Genomic DNA, 21669 nt, shown 5'->3' on the forward strand with positions numbered 1-21669 from the left:
ATTGCTCTTCCATCTCTAACCCAGATCTGAGGTTCTTCACAAGTTCCACACCTTTATGAGGAGATGTCTGGGTGCCTCTCATTCTTTCTAATTCAGAAATGGTTGAGTTTTGCTGTATTTCTGTGTGCGGGAATGTTTAGAGAGGTTCTCTCATGCAGACAAGAATATCCTGATTACTGCTAGACCTGCTTATCTTAAGTCTGACACTTTGTCTTCTTGACCTGTCTGCACAACCCTCTGAGATTAAAAGCCCACATCCATTCTCTCCAACCAGTTTGAACTGTGTAGCCTACTGGGAATAATTCTGAAGTACTTCTACCCTAACTTCTCACCTCTACTTCTTCCCATGCTCCTGTCTCTAGGATATAAACAATGCCTGGGGTGGCCTAGAGCAGGCTGAGAAGGGCTATGAGGAGTGGTTGTTGAATGAGATCCGGAGGCTAGAGAGGTTGGATCACCTGGCTGAGAAGTTCCGGCAGAAGGCATCTATTCACGAGTCCTGGACAGATGGTAAATGCCAGCCTACATACTTTCTATTGCCTGACATAGTGCTGTCAGTTATGCAGGGAGGAAGAGATGGATCATATATGGGTTCTTGTATGAGATTTTCCTTTTCAGGGATTCGCTTATTAATTTATTAGGAAGAAAATCATGAAAATCACTGTGATCACTGTTCTGCATCTGCTTTCCCTAGCTGACAGAGTGAGATTCTTGGATAAAATAGAGCTACAAAGGAGAGAAGAGGTTGCTGCAGTTGTCATTTACAGGACCAGCATAGCACAGTTCGTGCATAGCAAGATGAGTTCGGTATAAATTGTGACTGCAGAGACTTGAGCTGCTGCGCTGTTTGCATCTCTGCTGATCATGGCAAACTCATTCTCAGTGATTTGAAAGTTATAATTTTGCAATTCTAGGCAGGTATGTGCAAGGGCAAGACTTGGGAAGTGTCTAGACTGGAGAAGCTGCAAAATGGAGGGCCCCAGGGCTGTCTAGGTGCAAGGAAACTGGCTTTGGGAGCATTGGGTCCAGTCCTTCATTCTCCTGTTCTTTGGCTCCCTCCCCAGGTAAGGAAGCGATGCTGCAGCAGAAGGATTATGAAACTGCTACCCTCTCGGAGATAAAGGCACTGCTGAAGAAACACGAGGCCTTTGAGAGCGACCTGGCTGCACACCAAGACCGCGTGGAACAGATTGCTGCTATTGCACAAGAGCTGAAGTACGGCACCCCAGCATACATCTGATCCTTGGGGCCAGAGAGGCCTGATCAACTTTGCCCTCTGGACAGCCATGAAATCATTCCCACACAAAAATGTTGGGAAGCCCAAGTGTTTCCAAACTGTATCTAGGATACTTCTCTTCAGTATCCAGACACACCAGAAAAGCAGGCCAGGAAATGGTTGAGTTGTGGGTGCTGATGAGGGGGAGGCAGAATTACATTCTCAAGCCAAGTTTCCACTCTTTTCCAGCTTGTTATGCTGCTGTGAACCTTTTCCTAAAGAGGAAACCTGTCTCTGGCCCCTGCTAGGTTTCAGAGTTGAAGCAGTGTTTGGCTTTTCCAGGAACAGAAGGAAATAGCAGAGGATAGCATACACTTCAGAGATTCCCATTGATTCTGCTTTATCAAAAACAGTGAAGAAAAAAACCCAGTTGTTTCAGCTCATCATGGCCTCTGTTGCCACTGCAGGCATTTTGCTCCAAGAATAATGCACCATGTGCATCCAGTTAGCACTTGCACCAGGGGCTCTTTCCAGCAACTCAGTTCCCTCTGTGCTTCCCCCTGGTTTAGAAACATTCACCTCTCCACACCTTTTCCTGGAGTGAGGAGCGACCAGTCACCAGGATAAATGGTGTCTCACCACAGTGGGAAATTGATTGCTAGGGGGAGCACAGGGAAAGATTTTTAAGCCCTGCATATTTCTTGGCAAAAACAGTCTGAGCGGTTTGGCTTTCACTTTGTTTCCTATAATTAAAAATACTTCCGCATCATATCAGCTCATCTCAAGTTAGACATTGTCTGGATTAGACCAGCTCCCTTGGGCTGAATGACTTTTTTCTCTAAAAAATCGGGATTATTGGATCAAGATCGTTATCTCCTTTACCAGCACAGATTTAAGAAGTGTTCCCTTTGCCACTGGAGGATTGACCTTGAAACAGGAGGAGAGTTCAAGGCAATCCTCCGTGTCAGTAAGATTAAAACTGAGGCTAGTTAGTCAGCAAGCATTAGCTGACCTGTCACTTCCAAAGCAAATGCTACGTGCCAGACAAAACAGCTGCAACTCTTAATAGCGACAGGGAAGGATGCATCCTAAATTGAGGAAGAGGTAATTTCTTCCGAAGTGTGAGAACAGAATGCTCTACCATCCTTCCGAAAGCCATCTCCCACATTAGCAAAGGCATTGTGCCTTCAAATAACATGGCTAAGCACAGATGCACTACCAGGGAGATCAAGAAGCTCTGTGACTATTCATACCAGGCATGTGGGGGGGGGGGGGGGCACGGGCACATTCGACTCCCCAGCACAAGATCTGAGTGCATTATAGGCAAGACTCAGGAGCAGTTATTTCAGCTGCAGTGCTTGCTGTACAGCAAAGTAGATCAAGGAACTGATCTGGATTAAAAACGCAGCAAAGAAAATGTTATTTTTAGCCCAAGGCAGTTTTATGACTAGCTTTCCGCAAGACTCTACCAACAGTTGTGCCCACACACCTCAGGAGGGGCAGTACAATCATGGGAAGAAATGAAGTAGGAGGAAACTGTTGAAACCTGTATTACTGCTTAAGAGAAATGCTCGTCATATTGCCCAGGGTCGTTTGGTAGCTCTGCAAGTTATTCCACCTTCTCTTTCATGAGTGACACTTCACAGTTTTCAGGGCTTGTCTCCTTCTGCCTACAAGCTTCTTCCTCTTTGATCATGTGCAGAACCAAGAGCAATATGCAGTGCAAAACCACAATCTTTGGCCTACCCCTACCCTTCATTTTCCAGCCATGCTCTTAACAGCCCTTATTCCAGGAATGCCAGGCTACAGACATTGTAGCCAAGTTCCATCTGGCATATAGGAGAGAAATTTGCATTGTAATTCAGGAATTGTCCTAAATAAACAAATTGTTGCTGAAGATTGCCACCTTTCCTCTTAAAATAATCTTACGTGGCTTCTTTGCATTTGCAATGAAATCATTATTGCCCTTTCTCCTGATGTATATACATGCAGATAGCTAGCCTACGTGATGTTCTTAAGCAGAATACAGAAGCACACTACTGCTTTTAATCTGCTTATTCCCAGCCCAAGTAAAGACTCTACTCCCTTCCCCCAGTGCCAAGTAGTTCCTGTGAGGTAGCCAAGAGTGTGGTTATTGTTCTTCCTGTTCTGTGTTGTGTGGTATGCCATTGTCTCCAAAGATAGACACTACTGTATTCTTGGCATACTTTATTTGCAGAGACCACAAACCTTCAGTTTGTATCTATTCTTAAAACTGATAAAGACTACTTCTAATGTATTTATCATTCTTCTAAAGGCCTTTATTTGGTATTTTGTTCTTTTTCTCCACCCCTCATAGTGAGCTGGACTATTACGATTCTCCAAGTGTCAATGCCAGGTGCCAGAAGATCTGTGATCAGTGGGATAATCTGGGTGCCCTAACCCAGAAACGTAGAGAAGCTTTAGAGGTGAGTCATATCTCCAGAACAACCTTTGGGATTACATGAGTAGGTCATTTGTGGGAAACAAGCTACAGTGTGCATGAATGTCCTATTTCAGCCCTTTTGTCCACTTCCAGAAATCCCAGATTGTAGCCCAGAGCTGTGTGTCAGTATATTTAACCTCCTTCTCTGTTTCCAGCCCAGTTACAGTACTATTCATTTGCTTAGGTTATTGATTTGTTTCTAGTCTTCTGTGTTTGTAATTTTATTCTGCTTGAAAAGACTCGTTTTGTTTCGGAGGACCTCACACTTTTTCCTCAGAGGGAGGAAAAAATCCATCCTATGTGTAATGACTTAACAGAGACTTTTGCTGTAGTGCCCTCCTGAGAGTACCAAGGACATCTGAAGGGAAGGAGCAACTCAAAGAACCCACGTATCTGTGTGATTTTTATTCTCTAACCATCTTCCTTGATTTTCTTTCTGTGCATGCTTAGAGGACAGAGAAGCTACTGGAAACAATTGACCAGTTGTACCTGGAATATGCCAAACGAGCTGCCCCCTTCAATAACTGGATGGAAGGGGCCATGGAGGACCTCCAGGACACGTTCATTGTTCACACCATTGAGGAGATCCAGGTAGAGAGCAGTCATTTGCACAAGCTGTTCTGTCAGAGGTCTCCAGAATTCCTAATAGTGATGGATTTTTAGGCCATGTTTTGATACTGCTGCTCTAGTGAATTAGCCATGGCACAGGCAATGAAAAGGATCATGCTTTTCTTTGATTATTTCCAAAAACCTGTATCTGAACAGATATGAGTCAAGTTCACATTATCCTAGCTGAGTACAGAGAACCGAAAGTGGATTTTTCATTCTGACTCCAGTCCTATAAATGAGAGCTGGAAAGCTGAGAGAATTTTTTAGTGTCTTGCATTTGTTAGGGTTTTTTGGGTTGTTTTTTTTGTGTGTGTGTGTGTGGGGGGGGTTGTTTTTTGTTTTTGTTTTGTTTTGTTTTGTTTTTTTAATCAAAATGAGCAAAACTTAGTTCTACTGTCAGGTTCTGTGGCTCAGTTGTCCCATGTAATGCTGTATTCAGGTCATTTGGTCCTGTGTGATGCGTCATGAGGGTGATTGTTGAGCTGCCAGCTGGGTTTCAGTGCTGAGTAGAGGAAACATCAGGATTCTGCATTCTGTTAGCGGATTGCCATTTGAAGCCAAAGATTTCTTGCTTCTTGCAAGACAATGGGGACTTCCTCTTCTGAGAGGGTGTAATGAAAGGAGTTTGAAGTATCTGTAGGTAATTTTTTGACCTTTGAGAGCAGGAATTATCCTTCTCTGGGTTCTAGAGGGGAGTCTGTTTCTTCTGCTTGATGGGCTCCTGAAAAGAATCCAGGTATTCATTTGGATTTAGCTGGTTGACATGAACAGCCAGGATATTCTTACAATAGTAAGAATACAATGCAAGTGTATTACAATACAATCTTACAATATCTTACAATAGTATCTTACAGTATCTTACAATAGTAAGTCTTAGTGCAGTTGCTGCACTACTGCCGTAATTTCCTCCTGACATTGTGCTTTCTCAGGACTTGGTCAGTTTGTCAAAACCTGATGAGTATTTTGGAGGAATGATTGACAGCAATATGGCTATCAGTGAGGCAGTGAGTGAGAAACCAGCAGGAGGTTCACTAAGTCTTTCATAATGCAAAACAAATCTGAAGAGCATTTAAACATTTCCATCATCTCTTTGTGACTGCAGAATATTCCCCAGGTCTCCCAGACTTGCATTATATTTCTATAGGCACTGCAGCAGCTGCAAAACAATGAGTCACCATGTAAGGAAGCAATTTTACAAAAGTAGTTACAGTGTATGTGTTGTAAGAAAGTGGTCAGTTATAAGGTTTACTTTCATTCCTTCTTCTGTCCACACTGTTCCTTCCATTATCCCTGCATGTGTTTCTCTGTCTCACATCTGTTTTGCTGCCTCATCCCCTGTGTTTGCTTCCCTACTCTTGATCTTCCAGACTTCTGGGATGAAACATCTTAAATGCCTAGAGAAGCAGCTGGAAGTGAGCCAGGACCAACTGGCTTGTCAGCTATCCACAAGCTGCCAACAAGCATGCCCCCACCTTCAGTCTTTGGATCACAGTCTGGGCACCACAGCCAGATGGGGAACAGAAAGAGCCTGTTGTGTACAGGGAGAGGGAGCAGTTTCCAGCAACAGGAGCTTATGTTGCCTGTGAAGGTTTGCTGCGGTCTGAAAGACCTTCGTCTAGTTCTAACTTACACTGATCATACTGGATCTGACTTGGTTATTCATCTAGAGTCATCTTTGTTATAGACCTAGTACATATCTAGTGGGAGAAGAACTGTATGGTGCATTTAGGCTCATGAGATATGGCCACTTTAGAGTAATGCTAGCAGTTCAGTCTTCCCTAAGGGAACTAACAGCCTGTCACACAGCAGTGTTGGAGAAACAGTTTCCCTTAAACTGTGACGCAGAATTATTCCATCATGTTTTGGGATGCGATCTCTCTTTCTGGTGACAATGGAAGAGAAACAAATAGAGGGAAAAGGAGACTTCATTTAACTACTTAAAACAACCTGTTTAGTGATGCTGAGAGATACTGTAAGTCTGTTGGAAAAGCCTGTTTTGTATCCTGGAAATGTATAAGCTTTTGCAGTTACTTCAACAGAGATGTATTTGGTCAAGGAGCTATTCAGTGACTAATGCTCTTTTTGCTGCTGTCTTCCTTCCACAGGGATTGACCACAGCCCACGAACAGTTCAAGGCCACTTTGCCAGATGCTGACAAGGAGCGACAGGCCATCCTGGGAATCCACAATGAAGTCTCAAAGATTGTCCAAACGTACCACGTCAACATGGCAGGAACGAATCCTTACACTACAATCACCCCACAGGAGATCAATGGCAAATGGGAACATGTGAGTTCTTTACAGCGTTGCAGTTAGCGTGGGGAAGGCTGCTGCTCAGTCAGTAGGGTGCAAGCAAGGGAATTACTTTCTCTGTTATTTTCACACTTACTGCTGAGCTTTTGCACGTTTGCCATATGTTTTTGGCTCAAATGCCATGTGCTAGGAAAGTGGAAGAATCCCTTAGAATAAATGCCTAAGGGTGTCTTTTTGTTCTCATTTTTTTAAGGAAAGATGTGAAATTAGAACTTCGAGATTTTAAGTTCTCAGTTGACCTGAAAAGCAAGTACAGTATGGGAGTCAGTGTCCTTCTCTACCATTCAACCCTTCAGATATTCAGCCCCCACAGACAAGGAGCCTTCTAATGCTATAGTACTAACAGAGCAGTTACTCTCAATACCAGCCTGTGCTGATAGTTCTTACCACAAAATCAGTGGCAGACTACAACTACTGCATTTAAGCAAATATCAGGCACCAAAACCCCAGATAGTGGATGAAAGCTGCTTTTCATGGCGTGAGATGAATTTGCAGAATTCATCCTGCATTGACAAGGATTCACATTCCATGAGCCTCCCTGCAAGGCCTAAAGCTTATGACTGCCTTTTTTCAGAACAAGCAGTCCCCTCCTTATTCTTACAAGCCTGTTTGCACCCGCACTGACAGAGAAGCACTGTGCCTTCTCCAAAACCTAACCCTAGCTGTAGAGAGTGTCCAGGTCCAACACCCACTCCACCTGGGGCTCCCCCCAGACGTGGCCAGGATTAAGTGCTTCTGGCAGCCCTGAGTCTTTTTTAGCAGCCCCTTCACAAACCCACTCACAGTGGGACTCTTCGCTTTCTCTGTTTCCCTTTCCTTGCATCAGTTTTTAGAGGTATTATTCATTTGGTTTCATATATATGAAATGCACACTTTGTTACTCTTTGCTCAAGGTGCGGCAGCTGGTTCCTAGAAGGGATCAAGCCCTAATGGAAGAACATGCTCGCCAGCAGCAAAATGAGCGGCTTCGTAAGCAGTTTGGTGCACAAGCCAATGTCATCGGTCCCTGGATTCAGACCAAGATGGAGGTATGGCTTTTCTCATTTTCATTTTCTTTTCATGATTTTTCACTCATCCTTTTATTCTGATTCTCCTTTTACTACTGATGTGGTCATTATTCCTTGAGATTACAAGGGAAACTTTTATAGAAAATACAGAGAATCCAAAGATTGGTATCAGTTACTGAAGTGCTTGTACTTTTCTTCCCCTAACTCTTTAGTAAAGAGATAAAAAAAATGCTACCCAGAGTAGGGAACGCTGGTATTCTAATAGAGTTGAATTTATATGCAGCATGGGAAAGAACCTGCATCAAAAGCATATTTTTGTGGAACTGCTTTCATAGCAGTTGCACATGGCTCTTGTTACACATGAGAAAATAAATACATCTACTGTGCTGAACATCAGCAGAAGAGAAACATTTTTAATGGAGATCTTCTCCCTTTAGGTAAACTATGAATTAAAGTAATTCATAATATATATAATTCATAATACATAGTATATACATAGGAGTTGGTAAGATGAAAATTATGAAGCTGTTAATGAGGATAGGAGATAGAAGAGAGCAATTACAGAAATATTACTCTGTAGAAGTATTAACACAGTGGCAGAGAACACATCAGGAAAAGTTCTGGCTTGCTCCAGTATTAGCTTATAAACTACAGTTTCCTTCTTTTGCATCCTTCGATTAGGTGCATCTTATAGGATGCACTCCACTTGGAAAATTTTCCAGGCTCTGCTGAAATTTTTGCTGATGCTGTCTGCTCATGTAGAGTAACTTCTCTCTGAGATGTTTTTTTGTTTTGATTCATCATCCTGTGTAAGCATGAAATAGCTGCATTAATAAATATCAGCCACGTGAAGGCTCTTCCTTCTAACAGGGTCTAATACTTTTGGCTTTTGCAGGAGATTGGCCGCATTTCAATAGAGATGCATGGGACTCTGGAGGACCAGCTCAACCACTTGCGGCAATATGAGAAAAGCATTGTGAATTACAAACCAAAGATCGACCAGTTGGAAGGAGACCACCAACAGATCCAGGAGGCGCTTATCTTTGACAACAAGCACACCAACTACACCATGGAGGTAGATGTTTTGCAGTGCCTTTTTCCTGCTGGAATGTAGTGCCAGCAGATCAGACAGATCGATCTGTTGTTGCACCAGCTGCATCCAGTTCAGGCAATATGTTGTGGTTCTTAGGAAAACGGAGAGCTTGACAGAATGGCCAAGCATGCAACATCGTGTCACTGAAATTCTTTTCAGCCTTACTGTACTTTATGCCAACCCAGTCTGTTGTACTTCATACAGTGTCGCATTGCCTTCCACAATACAGACAACAGAAATAACCTAAATCAGATCAACAGTATTGCTTGAAAAATTGGCTGGTCTTGTATCCTGGCTGTGTTAGCCCACTAACTGGAACTAGAAAGCCCACACAAGTGTTGGAGATTTTGAGCTGCTATAGCGTGGAAGAAGAAAAAAGTCCAACAGAACCTTTTCAAGATATCTGGCTTTCTGTTGACAGCATGAGGTTTCATGGACAAAAACTGAATTCAACATGACTCCATCAAAACACAGACAGACTTTGAAACTTGCTTTTTTGTTTCTGGCCAGCTCTGGCCACAGACGTAGTGGAGCACCAGTATATTCCAAGGATTGTGGTTCATTTATTTTCTCAGTTCATGTAAAGAGAGTTTTCTGTCCAAATAAGTCCTGTAAGCATCATCTTTTGTGTTAAAGGCTCCCAGTGTGCTAAGCTACAAGGAAAAGGACCTTTGCAATAGGACCAGGACTTTATTATGAGCAGAAAGTGGCCTCTTCAATACTTTGTCCTGTCAAAATTCACATTTTAAACATCCAGTTGGCTCACACGGCAGATGAGAAGGAAGCTCTTCTGAGCAAATAGACTGCCTTGGCCATGAGGATCACTTAATTTGCCACAAGTGGCACGTTTGATCTAGTAGCCTTAGAGGCAGAAGAGCTACTTTTTAGTTTTAAAATTGTCTTATTCTCTTTTTTTTCAGCATATTCGAGTGGGCTGGGAGCAGCTATTAACAACAATTGCTAGAACCATTAATGAAGTGGAAAATCAGATTCTGACCCGTGATGCCAAAGGAATAAGCCAGGAACAGATGAATGAGTTCCGAGCCTCTTTCAACCATTTTGACAGGGTAAGTCAGTGTTGACTGCAGCTTGGTAAGCTGCAAGCTTCCATGTAGACTGCACAGTGCAATAAGAAACAGTCACCATGATAAAACTCAATCAGTAGAATATGTTTGATTGTTAAAAATGCCACTCCTGTGGAGCATGGAGACTGAGAAGTGATCATTAAGCTGGAAGATATCTGAAATTCAAAGATCCCTGGTAAAGATAATGTTTGAAAATGTTTGAAGGCTTATTTAGGAAATCTGATTTTTAGCTCAGCTTCACTATCTTGATTTATAGAATCCTTTGGAGCAGCCATCCTTCACTCTAATAGACTATCACATAAACTGGTATTTAAAAAAACAGCATTGCTCTTGTATGGAGCAAACAGGAGGATCAGCACGACACTGCAAAATGTAAATAAACCCTGATGTAAAGCCTGCCTTGCCTTACTGTGGAAATATATGTCAAGGCACTAACAGATACAAAAAGAAAAGATTTCCTCAAAGAAAATCCTCCCCTTGGTTATCCACCCTCCCTGCAGCTCTTCCTTTTATGGTGAGAAGCCATCAGCTAGCATCCTTCTGTTGACCAAATCAGAAGCTTTCACACATGGAAGCAGAGACAGCAGTCCAAACCTGACACCATCTCACAACTGGCTGTAGGTTCAGTTGTTAACCCCCTCAATGTTTGGAAATCCATGAGCAGCCTGCAGGTACTAAATCAGTGATGAAAACGTAGGTGCTTTCCACCATTTGCTGCACGAGTCAGACTGTTTGAAAGATCTCCTGAGAGCAGGGCTGCAGCTTCCCCTCTTAGAGGCTGACAACACTTTCAGATTGCTGAGCACATTTGAGCCCCTCTCTAGCTTTTCAAAGGCAAACCAAAACCAAGTCTTCCTTCCTTAGCAGACCCCAGCCCTGTATATTTACCATTTTTACCTGTATGTCATTTGCCCTTTCCTCCACAACAGTCTGAATGATAATGCAAAAAGATCGTGTCTTTCCCAGTCTTCGTCTATGTACTTGAGTTATGAAGGCTTAACACTGGCTTTAAAAAGCTGATTGTTTGAGAAGAGTCACAGGAATTGGCCCCACAAATATGTTTGTAGCTTCCTTTCTATGGCCGAAGATGGTGGCTGCTGGTGGGGGCTCTTCAATTACCTGGAGCTGTCCTGAGCTAAAATTCTGTGGGGCAAATGGGGATTCTCAGTTCATGTGGTAGTTTGTGATCATGGATACATCTGAACACTGGGAGAGCAGGGAATAAGCAAGGGAAAGAGCAGCTGCCAAACCTCATTGTGCCATGATGTACAGTAGTTTCAAGCTGAACACTTCAAACAGCTTGCCAGTCAAAGTTCCACCTTATGTGCAGGTCTCATGAGTACAGCAATAACACTGCTCCCTTGAGCTTCAGCTGTTTTTCTTTGTCTGCTCCTGGGATGCACTGACAGCTCAGCTTCCTTGGGTGTGTTGCCAAGCATACTTGCCCTCACCTACTCCTTTGGTGGGACTTTTGACTAAAAGAATAAGGCAATGCTTCCCACTGCCTCTTCCTGCTTACCTGCACTCCAGTTACTAGCGAAACACAGGGCTTCTGGCACTATGGATAACAAGCAGTGATGCAAGTAATTCACTTGGGAGATGGAGGTCTTCAGGCTTCTGAGCAATGACTGTTTTTATTATTCAGACACTCTCAAGATGTGATGAGCTTTCTCAGAAGGAACTGTTCCAAGAGCATTTTTAGCACATGCTGAAATGTCATTGTGATATCTAATGTGCACTTTTTATTTTTCTTTCCTGTGTTTCTATCTGCATGTCATTCTTCCTCTCCCTGTCCTCTCACCCACTGCATGGTGCACCTGTTTGTTGTCTTTCCACCTCCCTTTGATTTCCTCTGTGTCTTCCTTCCTTCTGCCCCACACCGTCACCCCACTGGCACTGCATGTCCTGCTGCCTGGCACACCGCATAACCAGGACCACTCCGGCACACTTGGCCCTGAGGAATTCAAAGCCTGTCTCATCAGCTTGGGTTACGATATTGGAAACGATGCACAGGTACTGAATGCTAGTGGTGAACACAGACAGATATTAAGCTATGAAAAAATAACGTTTTTTTTCCCTTTCTTTTCTTGTTTGTCTTAATCTATTTGTCATCGTTGTTCTTGTGTTTGACTATATATGCGTCACTTTTCCGTTCTGCTTTATCTCTAAACGTACCTTGGTATCTGTTCCTTCTTAATTCTGTAATGGTTTGTCTTGTGGGAATTCCTTTTATGTCTTCAAACTATTCCATTTACTTCTGTGTCACTTAACACTCCTTCTCTTGTCCATCTCTCACTGTGTCTTACTTAATATCTTTTGCTTTTTCGTCATTGTTTTCCATGTGTGCTAACTATTCTGTGTCCAAAACAACTTTTACATCATGGTTTCACAAACTGCCTTTGCTACATTGTTTTTCATTGTCCTGTAAATATTTTTTCCATCTCCTCCTCCCTAAAACTCATTCTCTGTAATGTCTCATGTGGGTTCATTTCTCTCTGGATTGGTCTTCCTTTTCTCTCTCGGCTTTTCCCATCTTTGCATCACTCTCTGTAGAAGAAGACTGGTATGATGGATTGTGAAGATTTCCGAGCCTGCCTTATCTCCATGGGTTACAATATGGTAATGTAGAGCCCTCTATCACTTCTGTTCAAAGTGATTCTTTTAGCCACCTTCAGAAAGAAAGGGAGAATGTGTAGTGAGTGAATCAAGGTAAATATGATCTTATTTTCCAGCAATTGAAGTTCAATCCAGTACATGTAAAATTGTCTTGCAGCAGTAGCTGAAGATTAAAAAATGATACCATTGTCTTAATTCTTTGTATTTCAAATGAGAATTATATTTATCAAACTGTGCAGCTACAAGTGGAAGAAACTTTCTTATATTGGTACATATGCTCTACATAGTGGCACATAAGTTCCCCAGATCTAAGCATCAGTTGAACTCTTCTGGAAGCCTGATTTCTGAATGCAGTCAAAGTTGCTTCTCTCATTCCTACCACTTATTTCACATGTCTTTGTTTGCGTAAGTAGGTTCAAGTCCCATTCATCCTCCCTGTAATTTTTCCCTCACCAAAGCACTTGCACATCCATGTGGCACCTTGAGAAGCACGATAACTAATGCAGAGTTTCACCAAAGACTGATATTCATCAGAGGGCAGGAGAAGACCACAATGCAAAAATGTTGAGCTCTACTCTCAGTATCTTTTTTCTGATGTCAGGCAAAGCAGTGTTTGTCTTATCAACCCAGTGTAAACGTAGACACTTTTTGATGCAGTGTGCCAATCTGCAGTAACATTTGATGAGATACTTCAATTAATCTGGACGGTATACTGATCCAGAGGTATTAGAATAGTATGTACCCAGCAGAATACTCAGCCCTGCTTTCCTCTCCTTGTTACTTGGGGAGAAAGGAATCCCCACAGACGAGAATAGATTATATTTTGTTTACATAAAAAAGATAAAAAAATAAAAACCTACAGAAAACCAGAAATCTCACATCACGGTTTTTTCTTCTGTAGTAAACTTACCTGTAGAACCTTTCCTGTAAAAGCTACTTTCCTGAGCCTTTCCAGATATAGAAGACCTTTTCTGCAAAGCCTGTCTAGTTAGAATAACCAGAAAACATTCAAAACCCCAGAGATGTTTCTGCTGGTGGATTCTGTTCTAGTAGCAGAAGAGAACCATGAAAGTTTAGGAAATAAAAGGATGTAATGAATACAGATCTTCCAGTACTGCTACAGACATCTAGCACAGCATCTACTACAGAGAAAGCTGCATCTTCTCCTCAAGTCTATATGATATTGTTCCTAGTAGAAGCGTTATCCTAGAGCTAGTTGGAGTTAGATGGTATTTTAGGGCACAGCTGAGAATATTTTATTCCAAAGGACAAATGAGTGGGAGTTGTGTAGGGGGCACACAACAGCCAGATTGTGTGCAGCCAGAAAAAAAGTACTCTAATGCAAGATTGAAGTTGTTTCTGTTTGACTTTGCTTTCCCAGCTGTGAGATGTGCTGCTGAACAGTTTCTCCTCACTTTCCTGGCACTGCTGCCCAAGTGTCCAGGCTTACATGACTCTCTTGTTCTCCAGGGAGAGGCAGAGTTTGCCCGCATCATGAGCATCGTCGACCCTAATCGCATGGGTGTAGTGACGTTCCAGGCCTTCATCGACTTCATGTCTCGGGAAACAGCAGATACAGATACTGCTGACCAGGTTATGGCTTCTTTCAAGATCCTGGCTGGAGATAAGGTGAGGCTCTGTGATCTTCCTTCCAATCTGTATCGTTCCTGCCTTCCTTTTTCCCTTCTGTCTGCAAGAGGAAGTGTCGAGGGAAGCACTCTCTAGCAAGGAAGGCATTTTCACAGGAACACTGCAGTGCTGGAGGAGTGCAAGGCTAAAGTGTGGGTTAATGAGCAGCCTGCCAAGGTACTTGAAAGCCCTGTTCAGCTGTCAGCAGATCAGCAGAACTATGCTGCTCATTCTTGCATTAAAAAATTTATTAAGAGCTTAGTTTCAATTTGTTACTTTAAAATGTATGAATAGATTAAACAGATGGCTCTTGATTAATCTTCTTGAAAAACTGTTAATTACTGACAGCTATAAACTTGAGACAATCTTTGTAGATATATCTGTGGCACTACAGTCATTATACAATCAATCACAGAATGCTACACATGATCTTAGCCAAAAGGCCGAGAGGTGAGACTAGGCTGTCATTAAAGATATGCTGTATCTGCAAGCTGTACAATTTTAGAAGGGCATACTGCAATAATAAATTGGTTGAAAATAAGAAAAATCACGGGATGGTGGTGACGTATTACTCTTCTAAATTTGAAACATCAGTGGAACCAGATGATACAAAAGAATTATGTATTCTTAATTGTCTTATCTAAAAATCCCCACTAGTCTTCAATGTAATTGAAAAAAATAAGTGGTATCTCTAATATAATGATTCTCTGTGTTTTCTGATGATTTTATTCATTTCACGTAAACATGGGATTCTGTTTCTCAGGCTACAGTGAGTTATTCTTTCAGCCAGTACTGGTTTCTTGCTTCACTAATCATCTTTTCATAACCTGTAACATGGAAACCCATAGTGTCCATCTTTCTCTAAGGCACAGTACCTGAGAAAAGCAAGTTCTATTGTCTTTCAAGGCCTGAAAATTCCAGTTTATTGTGGTGGGCTAAACACTGAGAAAGGAAGCTTTTGGGGACATAGTGTTATTTACTAACTCATTTATTCTTTACAGTACATTAAATATAATTTTCGGTGTTTAATATGCTGTAGTGACTATAACATGAATCAGACAGTATTTCATTATGAAGAAAAATCTCCTACTCATTCCAGTCACATAATTAAAGGCATGAAAAAAGGAATAGAAAGGAAAAGGAGAGAGACTCTGAAACCTGAGGTGTTATTCAGAAAACTGTGAGCGAGTCAGCTAAACACAACCTACTGGTTAGCAAACAGGCAGTTACTGTTACTAACTGCATGAAAAGACCCCAAGCTAGTCTCACTTCAGCTGAATGAATCTCCAGAAGGCAAATTTATCTAAGACATTTTGCTTGCTTATTAAAAATGTCTGCCGTGAAAGAGAAGAATTATTAGCAGAGCTGTGAAAGCTTCCAAAAGTGTTCACTTGTCTGCTGCCTGCAGTGGTGCCACCAGCCAGTGCTAGTGGGGCTGGCTCCTTTTCATGCTCTGAGGAGACGGAATGGCAGCTCCCAAGCAGCACAAACTGCTGCCAGCCAGGGGCAAGATCCAAATGAAGTTTCTGCTTCTTCCTGTTTGCCTTAAGCTGGACATCCACTTTCACTGAGAAGGTACCGCAATTTATCTGAACTCCCACCAGGCCTTTTCTTTAGGTGTGCCAGCATGTCTCCTGCAGAAACAGCCTTCCTCTCCTCTGTAAAAGCATGTTCTTGGCCAAGCAGTAAGGAGAGCAACTACGTTTCCCTGACAGGTGCATGCCTGGCAAGCTCTGTTTATGGGCACACAGCAAAAGTCTCGTTATTGTGGTCAGCCCCTGACTGCCGTCTGCTGCCCTGTGGGTGCAGGCAGTGGGGTCCCTCTGAGGGATGTTGGTGTTTTGAAGATAACGTCTGCCTTATCCTGTGTCTTCCTTGCAGAACTACATCACTGTGGATGAGTTACGGCGGGAACTGCCTCCTGATCAGGCTGAGTACTGCATTGCTAGAATGGCACCCTACAATGGCCGTGATGCTGTACCCGGTGCCCTGGACTACATGTCTTTCTCCACGGCGCTCTATGGCGAAAGTGACCTTTAACTTTTTTCTGTCCCACCACACAACCCTCCCCTCTCCCCGTCCAACACACCCTTCTTTCTCTTTGCAAAGCAGCCTCTGCTCCGCTCTTTTTTGTGTTTCCCTGTTTTGCTTCAGATAACAGATCATGTTTTTAAATGGGGGGGAGGACATTGACATGACACCGCCTACCTTGCCCTTGAAATGACAGTTTACAAAATTATTTTGTGCAAAAAAGTTACGTTTTAAAAAGAACAGACATATTTTATTATAGAAAAGGGTATTTTTCTCCACCAGATTGAAACTTAAAAAGAAAATGTTCAAATATTGCACCAAATATTTTTTGTTGTGACATAGAAAGTCGAGCACAATGTTACATTCCATCCTTTCCAAAAAGAACCAACCAACAACAAAACGCCACTTGTTCTGTTAACTTCTACATTTGCGTATGTCTCTTTATCACGTTTATCTTTGGAGGGGGGAAGGCACACAAGTGCATGTGTTTGCTGGTTCACTCATTTCATGAAAATATTTTATGATAAACTTTTGAAATTGCTGTGTTTTCTAGGGAAAAAATAATGTACACAGCTCATGTTTTCATATTTAATTAAAAAAATACAATATGCCTCCTATGTTTATCAGTGCACAACATTTTTTGTTGCTGAGAGTTGTCTGGTTTCAGATGAAGCTTGAGAGTTGATAACTTTGATATTGCTTGTCACAAACCATATTAAAAATTTCTTGTGATAACAGATCTAGACTTTATTCATTTGTATAGTGAATGTTTAGTTCTCTTTAGTTGAAACCACATACACGAAGAGAATCCGAAATGCTTTTTAGTTGAAATTACAATCCTTTGAATGTCAGCTTCCCACCTGCTTAAACTTTTCATTTCTGTTGAATTAAATTGGACATTACACAGCTTTCTGCCCACTTTAAACCAGATGGATTGTTTTTAATCATCCCTGACACTCACATATCTCCAGGACAATATCCTCGTTATTCCTTTAAAAACAGCACAGAATTAATTACAGAGCTATGCAAACAATCACCGCATTTTGAACCATCTAATGAAGGATTCCTCCACTATTCCATGCTCAGCATTGGATAGCTCACTGCTTTTGATATTGTATCTTCTGACATCATAAATTCCTCCACCACTCATGAACACCTTTGTAGTCGACATTCAAAAGAAACCAGCCTTCAGAACAACTCTTTGGGGACCTTTCATGAATCAAAATATATGCAAACACACGTGCCTGGAAATTAGCAAGGGGAAGGGGCTAATCCCTGTCGTCTCAGATTACAAATACATTTCTTGCCCTCCCACAACTTTTTTAGGAGTCGTGGATTTTAAGGATAAAAATCTTCATTAGCGCTTCATGATGCATTTCAAGTAAGCTTTTTAGGTATAACGTAAATTTATATAACCTGGTATACTTTAAAAAAAAACAACTAAAAGTAATACCAAGAAGTGAGGCAAATAACCACTGGAGTATTGAGTGACCACTATATGGAGAAAAGACCCGTGTTATCTTAAAACAGAGTGTGCTGGGGGTGTCCAGCTCCCCTGGTGTGCTCGCAATGTGAGTGGAGCCGGGTGTGTCCTGAGCAATCCAAGGGGCAGTTCTCTGCCAGTCTGTGCTTAGAGATCTCAAAAGTCTTGACAAAAAGCTAAATGAGCTGTGTTTGTGTTTTTACTCTTCAACAGGATTCACACAAAACCCCAACTGGGCATAAGCATTTCTGGTTTTTTGAGACCGAAAGCAAATAGGTGGCTCTGCCCTGCTGGCAGCACAAACTGTGGCAGCATGGGGCCTATGGCAATCCTGGCTTTGCTGTGCTAGTACCACAGAACTGCGTCCTCAGCTGAAGCTATGGTGTTTCTGAGAATCTGAATACAGCTCAAAATATTGACAAGAGGTGTACTGATAATTCTAGGCACATGGACTGGTATTCCTTCTCCACAACCTCTGAGAAACTGGCTAGAGCTGATGTCACCCAGTCTTTGACACCCAGGGGGCAGACAGAGCCCCCCCATCCCCACAACACATGCAGAGGAGCTCTGTGATGCTGCATTCTTCACCTGTGGCACAAAATGCATCTTGCACTCATGTGGCCTAACCTCTGGCAGTTGCTATGCTGAAATTTGAATACAGCTTCTTGTGTTAGGATCATGGTTTTGAAGCTAATGTGCCGCTCTTCAGCCAAATCCTGACATCAGCCTCCATTAAATTCCTCTCTGGAAGCAGCTGTCAGCAGCTCAGTGACTGCCCCCACTCCTGCCAAGAACAGAAGCAACACAGAGCGTGTCTCAAGTTCACATCTCCCATTCAGAGATGAACTGATTGTTTTCATCAGTCTGTCGGATTCCCCATGTTCAGACACGGCCTTGGAATAATGTTTTTTCCCAGAAATTAACCATTGTCATTTCATAGCTGTTGACATCTTCAGCTCTGGAGACCTCGGTACCTGCCCCTGCGTGTGACTGCATGATGGCCCAGGGACAAAAGCACATCAGTGCTCAGAAAACAAGGAGCTGTCCTGCCTGCAGAATGTCAGCCACATTTCTAAAAGCCTCTCAAATACGTGCTGTGACTGCTGCTTGTCTTCAGTGCTGCCAGATCTGGTTTTGGAACAGAAGAGCAGAGCCAAGATGCTCAGAAGACAATGAAAGGAAACTGGTCTGCAACCTTGAATGAACGTAGTTTCTAAGAAGCATTCATACATCCACAGAGGATTGGTCCAGATGAATCAGACTGGCTGGTTTTATCAGTGAACTAACAGGGATAGCAAGGAGTAATAAGAAGAAGGCTGTTAATGGCTGTGAAAACAAACAGTGTGCATTAAAATAACTTTCTTCAGAAACCAGAATGCAGGTACGATTTTCAGACCATAACATTATTTGTACTAAATTATTTACATAACAGATGTTCGGTAGAACAGATACTAAGAGTGCTTCATCCCAATTAAATTAATCAAATTGCCTGGTTAACTGAGTACCAGAAGAGTCACTACCACATAAGACCTTAAAATCCTGAAAAGCCATAAGCTTCTGGGAAAGTCTTAGTCTTAATAAACCTGGATTAACAAAGGATAGGGCATACCCTAAGACAAACAGGTAACCAGAGCATTCCCCAGCATGCACTGAGGAGATGTGTTCGATGAGCAGTCAGTAGAGGAGACAGCCACTGCAAGGGGCAGAGCTGACTGGCAGGCTCTGTTCTGGAAATGACGTCTGTGAGGCTATTTCAGGTGGACAAATCTATCAGCTTAAGTCTACTGAAAGGGAAGGAATAAAATTAATCTTTGCTACATTCTGTGGACTTAGAGACAATATAGACTACGCACCTCACCAACAAAATATTTGATTCTTCTTTTATCTGGACACCATACAACAGTCAGGAAGTAATTCCTTGGTTTTGTGCTCTGACTTATGCTTTGATTACTGGGGTATACATGCATGAAAATATGTTGGTACAAAATGCAATCATTTCTTATCTGTTCTTAGCAAGTTTGTTCACACCTTGCCACTTGTCAGTAGTTCACAGCCTAGCAACCATCATGTTAGGTGTCACTTGAGCAAAATAGCCAGAATGTTCACAAGCCATAGCAAAACCTCTTGACAGAAACAGATATCAGCATGTTTCTCTCAGACAGCCCCAAGCTGGGATCCCAAAGAAACAAAGCTCTGGTTTCACAGCTGCAGGTGGGTGTCTCTGTGCTATAACACGGAGTCCTACATCTCTCACTACTGCTTCCTGGCAGCTCAGCATGTGGGTATTTTTGGTCACTAAGTGACCCACACCTGCCCCTATGTCCCGTGCAGGGACCTGACTCCAGGCCTTGGGCTCCATCTTAGACTCTGGGTTGCTGCACTTCTGAGGTGGGTGCTGTGGTGAGCACAGCTCAGTTGTTAAGTGTCTCCAGCCAGAAGCCATTTGCCTGTGGTCCTCAGGGAAGTCCATGGAGAACTGAACCCAGCTCTGTTACATTCCACTCAAAGTGCCACGGGCATCTCTGAAGGATCCCACGCCTTTTTCCCAAACCATTCCACCTAGTTCCCCAGTTTCTGTTGCTACTTTCTGTGTGTACCCTGTGACTTTGGCTGTACATGTTTGCCTAAAACCAGGAACAAATTTTAAACTGCAGGGTTAAGAACGCATTTTGTGCCTTCTTTATTATTAGGCACACTCAACACTGCCACCATCACTTTAATGAAAGTGATGTAATTTCAGTATTCAGTATTGAAATTTCAGTAATGAAAGTGACTCTCCTACTGCTTCTTAGTTGAATAAGACATAGTCTTTCATCGGTAGCACCAAACCACACCATCCTGCATTCTGCCTCAGATAAAATAAAATGTCTTCTTCAAGGAAAAAAGAAAGCAATGCACGTACCCTCACAATGAGCAGATTATGTTGTTTAAGCATGCTGAATCCAGCTGAGTGTTTGTTTGCATTTGTAGGCGTGCAGTCAGGATGCTATTTGTTCCCAGTGGGCTTTCCTATGAGCTGCTCAAAATAACTAGGGAACTAAGATGCAGCTCAATCGTGAGAGTAGATTTTGCACATGATAACATCCAGAAACACTACCCACTTGCTAGAGGCAACACTGCAGGTTCTTCAAATGCTGTACGTCATGCCTTTTGCTGCCATGCAGTGTCCACATCCAAGAAAGGGAAAGCGGGACTGCAGTCTGGCCCAGGCACTGCTGGTGCACTCAGAGCTCTGTTCCAGGCACACCGCCGCATTCTTCCCCACTGACATGATCCGGAGTGCAGAGATGATTTGCAGGATTAAACCAAAATGCTTTAATTGGGCTTCCATGACTTATCTTCATTATTGCCAGTAACTCCAATCCTTATTGCTCTCATACCATTCCAAGACTGCCACCTAAGGAGCTTTTTTTCTGCTTACACAGCAATTCAAGCATATAGACACGCTGAGACTGGTGGTACTCCTGCAATATTTCAGCTCTGCTATCTGCACAGAATATCTGCACAGAGTCACACAGCTGTGCCATTTTGGGTGTCCTGGGCAATGTTAAGAAATAAATTAAACCACCTTACAACTGTATGGTGTTTTCTGAGTTGTAAGACATATTTCCCCAGCTACGACCGCCTACTTTTTTAACTGCAGACAGCTTTGCTGAACTGCTAGATCACACCTTTTTCTTACCAAAGGCGTTCACCTTGCAGCAAAGGCCAGCAGCACCCTGGGCAGTGTTAGGCACACAACAACACCGGGTTTTTTGTTCTAGGGGCAGGCAAACACCGGCACAGGCTGCCGGCTCTCCTCCCGGGACATCTCCGGCAGCCGCCGAAGCTGAAGTCCAGGCCTAACGCAATCAAAGGGGCAGAGAGACACACCGCGCGGCGTCCGGATGGCGAGAATTTAACGAGCTGCGCTGCAACGAAGGACACAGCAGCGCTCACCTCGCTCCTCGCATCGTGACTTGTCACGAACCGCACCGCCGGAACGCCACGATCGGGCCCGCTCTCGGGCACCAACAGACCCGCCCGGCCCCGCAGCCGCCCCTCTCCCCGCGCGGCCCCCACGCGGCGCGGCCGCCATCGCGCGGCACAGCAGGGGGCCGGGGCGCGGCCCGCCGCGCGGCACG

The 21669-nt window shown here is 43.1% G+C and overlaps 1 protein-coding gene and 1 long non-coding RNA gene across 6 annotated transcripts in view; one reads left to right on the top strand and one right to left on the bottom strand.

Moving 5' to 3' along the window:
• The window catches only part of ACTN1 (actinin alpha 1), an 80294-nt gene extending 63493 nt beyond the window's left edge, over positions 1–16801 (top strand). For 2 of the 5 annotated variants that reach the window (XM_048948178.1, XM_048948179.1), the window contains exons 11-21: positions 363–510; positions 1065–1215; positions 3555–3663; positions 4131–4271; positions 6395–6577; positions 7495–7629; positions 8504–8683; positions 9622–9768; positions 11719–11799; positions 13873–14031; positions 15913–16801. In XM_048948178.1, coding sequence (XP_048804135.1) covers positions 363–510; positions 1065–1215; positions 3555–3663; positions 4131–4271; positions 6395–6577; positions 7495–7629; positions 8504–8683; positions 9622–9768; positions 11719–11799; positions 13873–14031; positions 15913–16071 — 1593 coding nt within the window. In that variant the 3' untranslated portion in view covers positions 16072–16801. Of the gene's footprint in view, positions 1–362; positions 511–1064; positions 1216–3554; positions 3664–4130; positions 4272–6394; positions 6578–7494; positions 7630–8503; positions 8684–9621; positions 9769–11718; positions 11800–12339; positions 12406–13872; positions 14032–15912 lie in introns of all 5 variants that reach the window. The other 3 variants (XM_048948180.1, XM_048948181.1, XM_048948182.1) reach the window with 2 other exon arrangements.
• On the bottom strand, positions 16286–21614 carry LOC125694653 (uncharacterized). Its single transcript, XR_007377658.1, has 2 exons — positions 20448–21614; positions 16286–18827 (listed from the first exon to the last, which is right to left on the bottom strand). It is a non-coding gene; the product is annotated as an uncharacterized LOC125694653 (long non-coding RNA).
• Between the last annotated feature and the right edge of the window lie 55 nt (positions 21615–21669).

Source organism: Lagopus muta, chromosome 6 (genome assembly GCF_023343835.1).
Source record: "Lagopus muta isolate bLagMut1 chromosome 6, bLagMut1 primary, whole genome shotgun sequence".
NCBI lineage: Eukaryota > Metazoa > Chordata > Aves > Galliformes > Phasianidae > Lagopus > Lagopus muta.